Genomic DNA, 5,000 nt, shown 5'->3' with positions numbered 1-5,000 from the left:
TTCATATACGTTTGGCGACTTGACTAGAATTTGCCAAAATCGCAATATTCGCCAACTAGCTAACCACCATTTATTGAACTAATTTACATACAATTGGCTATTTGACAAGAATTCGCTATATTTCCTAACATCACCAGATTCGCCTACATGGCTGGCCACCATGTATTGAACTAATTTTCCTACATTTGGCAATTTGACAAAATTTCACTACAATCGCCGTATTTGACAAAATGGTCAAATTGTTGGCGATATTTTGTTATTTTGACAATTTGGTTATTATGTGCATTTCTGGACATAAGTGCCCGAACTGACTTCCGTGGGTTAGACTTTATTCGGATGTAATTTTATGTGCAAGTTACCATCGTCACTTTATCATGGTCCAACTGCTCTGTTATCCCCTGGTGTTTTTCACTGTTGATATGGCGAATTCGCGGCCGATATTATATATCAATACCAACTAAATCAACAAAACTACCGATTAGCAATAAAATATAAAAATTCAAGGCAAAAGGAATAATAATAGCACTATCAATGTAATAATAATCCAACATTAAATTCAAACAGTATGCCTCCGATTGCAATGGGTTCAATACAAGGTAGAGACACAACGGTCATTGGAGGTTGAACAGGGCCCATGAAACCTGATCCTAGGCGTGCTATGCATGCCGTTCGACAGAGAGTCTTTCATTAAAGCCACTAAAAAGAGCACTTTAGAAAAGATTCTTGGAAAGCATCGTCGTCAGCATAATAAGAAGCACTGAATAACATTGAGTAGAAAATCTGACTTTGTATTATTGAGCTAGACTTAAAAACTAGATGCAGAGTTTTGACTGGTCGAAATCTTTTAGACGTAAAAACGGAATTTTTAATCGCAAAAGAAACTGATACAGGCACAATTTCCAGCCCTCTTAATATGAAAGTTCATTTATTCTAAAACCTATATTATCAATAATAAGGTAGACCTTAATGAATTTTAAAGGAGAACTGAAGATAAAAATGGAATATTTTTTCCTTCGCCAAATTTGTAGTGCCTGACTTAGATAAAGAAAATATTCAAGTATTTGAGGGGTTTCTTACATTTTGACGTCTTCATGAGGCCAGAAAGATCTGTATTGATCACTCGAGGGAAGTCCGCCATTTTGGCTGTTCAGAACCTTAACCCTTTCTCATCTCCCAAAATCTGAATGTTAATTCTTCTTAATTAAGTACTGACTGCCATACATTATATGTACTTACATGTACTTCTGAGGCCCTCCCAGGGGTTTTGGGAAACGAGGGAACATGGCTAATTTGAACTGGGGAACAGGGGAACAATGTCAAAATATTTTAGGGAACAAGGGAACAAAAATAATTGAAATCAATTTTAGGGATCAAAAAGTTGGGAACAAGTTTGAAAGTAATTTGGGGAACAAGGGAACACAGGCAAATAGTTTAAAGGGAACAAGGGAACATGCAGCCCCCCCCCCCCCCACCCCCCATCCCTGGGAGGGCTTCACTTCTTATGTCAGTTATGGGAATTTGATGTTGTATCTAGACAAAAAACCCAGGTGATACGTTTCTTAATTTTTGTTACCGATGTACTTGATCTTGAGAGGAGAAAATGTACATGTATTAGGGTATGAGGTGTAAGGGTTAAATTAAGAACAATGATGTCGACAAGAACATGCACGAAACCTGAGAATCTTATTAAAACTCACATACTCACAGGGGACATTAAATTAATTTTGTATTTGAATTTTTGGGGATCAACAGTAAATATAACTTTTGCTTTTGACTTTTTTCCTCAATTGAGAGTAAAGTACTTTTGTCTGCATGATTAACCTTTTCCACTTGGTGCAAAAAAAAGGTTGAAAAGAATGGGCCCTTTGCATGAAACTGTCAATCTCAGTGTCATTGTGTAGATTTGATGCACAGTTTTTTTTTCACTTGTAGGTTCATTGAGTGGACGTGACGAAATGATGGCAGAGATCTATTCCAGAGGGCCTATTGCTTGTACAATCATGGCTACACCATCACTTGAGAAATATGAAGGAGGAATCTACAGTGAGTACGATTCCTATGCTTTTCCAAACCACGTCATATCTGTTGCTGGCTGGGGTTGGGAGGGTGGCATTGAGTACTGGATCGTGCGTAACTCGTGGGGCACTCCTTGGGGAGAGGAAGGTTGGCTGAGGATTGTGACAAGTCTGTACAAAAATGGAGATGGAGATGATTACAACCTAGGGATTGAAGCAAAGTGTGCCTTTGCTGTTCCTATAATTAAAGAATAGGTACAATTGATGTCACATAGGTTAAATTGTAATCCGGTAAAAAATGTTTCAACCTTGCAATTAATTTTACCGATTTGAAGTTTCTTTCACACATAAAAGGAAAAATTAAACTACTGTTAGTTATAGGTAATTTTTGCCAAATAACAGAGAAAGTAGGGCATTTGTAGCAAAGTGCATTTTTCAATTTTAGAGGCTGCTTTGTGATGCATTATGTCAGTAATCACTTCTTTGAGAATGTAGGATTTTTAGGTAAAAGCATTTTAGCTGTTTTATATTTGAAGGTTGGCAATAAGAATAATTTTTCCTGTTTAACATATTTTAACTTTGAAGGTTGACAATAAGAAGTGCTGTGTAAGTTTTTTTTCGCAGTAAATTTACCTGATTAAGTATTCGTGATGGTTTGAAGTATTTTAAATCTTTTTACGTTTACAACTTACGCACCATAGATGACTATAAGGTGCATTCATGCATCATATTCTATAAAAGCGAGCCATGTTTTCCATTTTACAAGTGTTTTTTACTTGGATGAGATAACAGTGACATGTTGAGAAAATGTACACAGGGTTACCCTAGCAGGAGGGTCAAAGATATCCCGGGTTTACAAGCAAAATTTCACAGGTAGTGTTACCCTACCAGCCGGGACAACTTTGCGTGCTTGATAACAGCCAGCATCGCAAACACAATGGAAACCGCTATAAAGTTGTCCGGGGTAGGCGAGTTGTCCATAGCAGAGCGTTTACAAGGTAGCTAGGGTTATCCTAGAACTAGGGTAACCCTAGCACTCAGATAGGGTTACCCTAGCGCCAGGGTAAGCATAGCTGCCTTGTAAAGACGTCGATGAAAAAAGGGAAGAAATGTGTGAGTGCTTGGGTAACCCTAGCACTAGGGTTACCCTGCTTGTAAACGGGACCTTAGTCTTAGAGCAGATCTTTGAGCGTCGTAATTAATTTGACCAATCACAGCAGGTCCAAACAGCACCCCGGCAACGAACCAATCCAAATTACTTTATTTGTTACCAACACGCTGTAACTAAGGAGAGAAAGGAGGTTTTCCCCAACCATTGTTCCGAACAAAGAGATTCGCGGACTCAGAAGAGATTCGTGTCACAGAGAAAATGTACAGTTAAATGCGTTTCTATCACGCACCTTTATAAGTTTACAAGTTGTCATGTTAGATTTTATAGAATTTTTTACCATTATTACTATTAGTATTGTAAAGTCACGCAATTCAGTTAGGTATGCAAAGTGCCTATTAATAAAACACAGTCTATCTATCTATCTATCTATCTATCTATCTATCTATCTAGAAATCCATGTAACTTGCTCAAAGCGCGGGAAAAACCGCGCGTGCGATTCGCGATTGCTTCTGATTGGATGATACACTGCCGCGAGATTTTTGAACCAATCAATAAGCGTAGTAATTGCCATCGCGTAATTACTTTCGACAGTCATTTGAAAACTGCTCTATGATGAGCAGCCCGAATCCGGAAATAGTTACTCGTCTTTATCTCCAGTTAAGATAGAACTTTGAGACCTAACCATTTAGCTACTCGACTCTATGAATTACTTAATGCAAAGTTATCTGTAGTGCATCGTAGTCAGGTTGGCATCAGAAAATATTGAAACTGGTGGAAGAATCATGCATCCATCCATCCAAGTTGTGAGAAGTAAATGAAATATACAGTGTACACTGTACATTTAATTTTTGATAGTTCACACCGATTGAACAAACTTAAATTTATAGGAATAGGCGCAAAAATTGACCGTTGTCGAATAACAAAATACTTCTATGGGTGGGTACAAACGAAGACCCCTTAATCACTTGGAAGTAACTTGAAAGTGATTCTTGACTGAAGAAGAGACAAGAAACAACATAGGCTGTTTTCAACGAATGTTGAACGACATCTTCGTTTAGGAGAAAACCCCACCAAAACTACTAACGAAGACCCGTTCAAAAGCGTCTACAAAGCGTTTGACATCGCTCGAAACAACATCATTCATCATTCATAGTTCAAACTCCAAATCATTGGCAAACGAAATGTTTCTCAACTGACTTTAGGCGGCAACGCCTATTTTACTAATGAAACAACGACCTTGCGCGACTTCTCAACCAGGGAATAGGATTTAACGATACTTTGTTATCTGCTTATTTTTTCTTCGTTATTTTACTTTTTTATTTGGAGTACAACAGGGGTTAAAAATCCTAAAAACTGCATAACACCCCCAGTCCGGAAACATAACTCTTATTCTTTCATTGCACTCGCGTGATAAGACGGCCATGTTGGTTCCAAGATGTTGTGTAGGGGTATCAAAACAGAGGAATAGTTCAGTCTCAAGACTCAACATTTAATAACATGGCGGAAAACTAGCACAGACCAAGCACATGGTCACAATTTACCCATGATTCTTCTGGGGCTCGTAAAATAATAATTAACAAGATATGACAAATGCCCCCTTTTGAAAGAAAACAACAACAACTCGTAAGTAAACTGTTTCTGTTCAATAAAATCGCTCCGGAGGTTTTCTTTCTCTGAGAGGATATCTCCGCTCCTCCTTTCTCGGTGTGGGCGGTTTTGGACTTGATGCAGGTGGAGTTGGATCAGGAGGCTTCTCTACATCCTTAGGAACTGACTTCAACGTTGACGCGTTCGGGATTGAAGCGATATGTTCCCCTTCTGTCTCAGCGGGTGAAGTTAGGTGTGGTGTTGTGGTAGACACGTCATCTAATAAG

The 5,000-nt window shown here is 38.5% G+C and overlaps 1 protein-coding gene across 2 annotated transcripts in view; it reads left to right on the top strand.

Annotated features, from left to right (window-relative positions):
• The window catches only part of LOC138043073 (cathepsin Z-like), a 29,007-nt gene that overhangs the window by 15,903 nt on the left and 8,104 nt on the right, over positions 1 to 5,000 (top strand). Inside the window, exon 4 of one of the 2 annotated variants that reach the window (XM_068889185.1) lies at positions 1,933 to 2,043. In XM_068889185.1, coding sequence (XP_068745286.1) covers positions 1,933 to 2,043 — 111 coding nt within the window. Of the gene's footprint in view, positions 1 to 1,932; positions 3,548 to 5,000 lie in introns of those variants that run through there. The other variant, XM_068889186.1, reaches the window with a different exon arrangement.

The sequence above is a fragment of the Montipora capricornis genome, chromosome 3 (assembly GCF_036669925.1).
Source record: "Montipora capricornis isolate CH-2021 chromosome 3, ASM3666992v2, whole genome shotgun sequence".
NCBI lineage: Eukaryota > Metazoa > Cnidaria > Anthozoa > Scleractinia > Acroporidae > Montipora > Montipora capricornis.
Note: the sequence above shows the minus strand (reverse complement) of the source record. Positions and strands in the feature narration are given on the sequence as shown.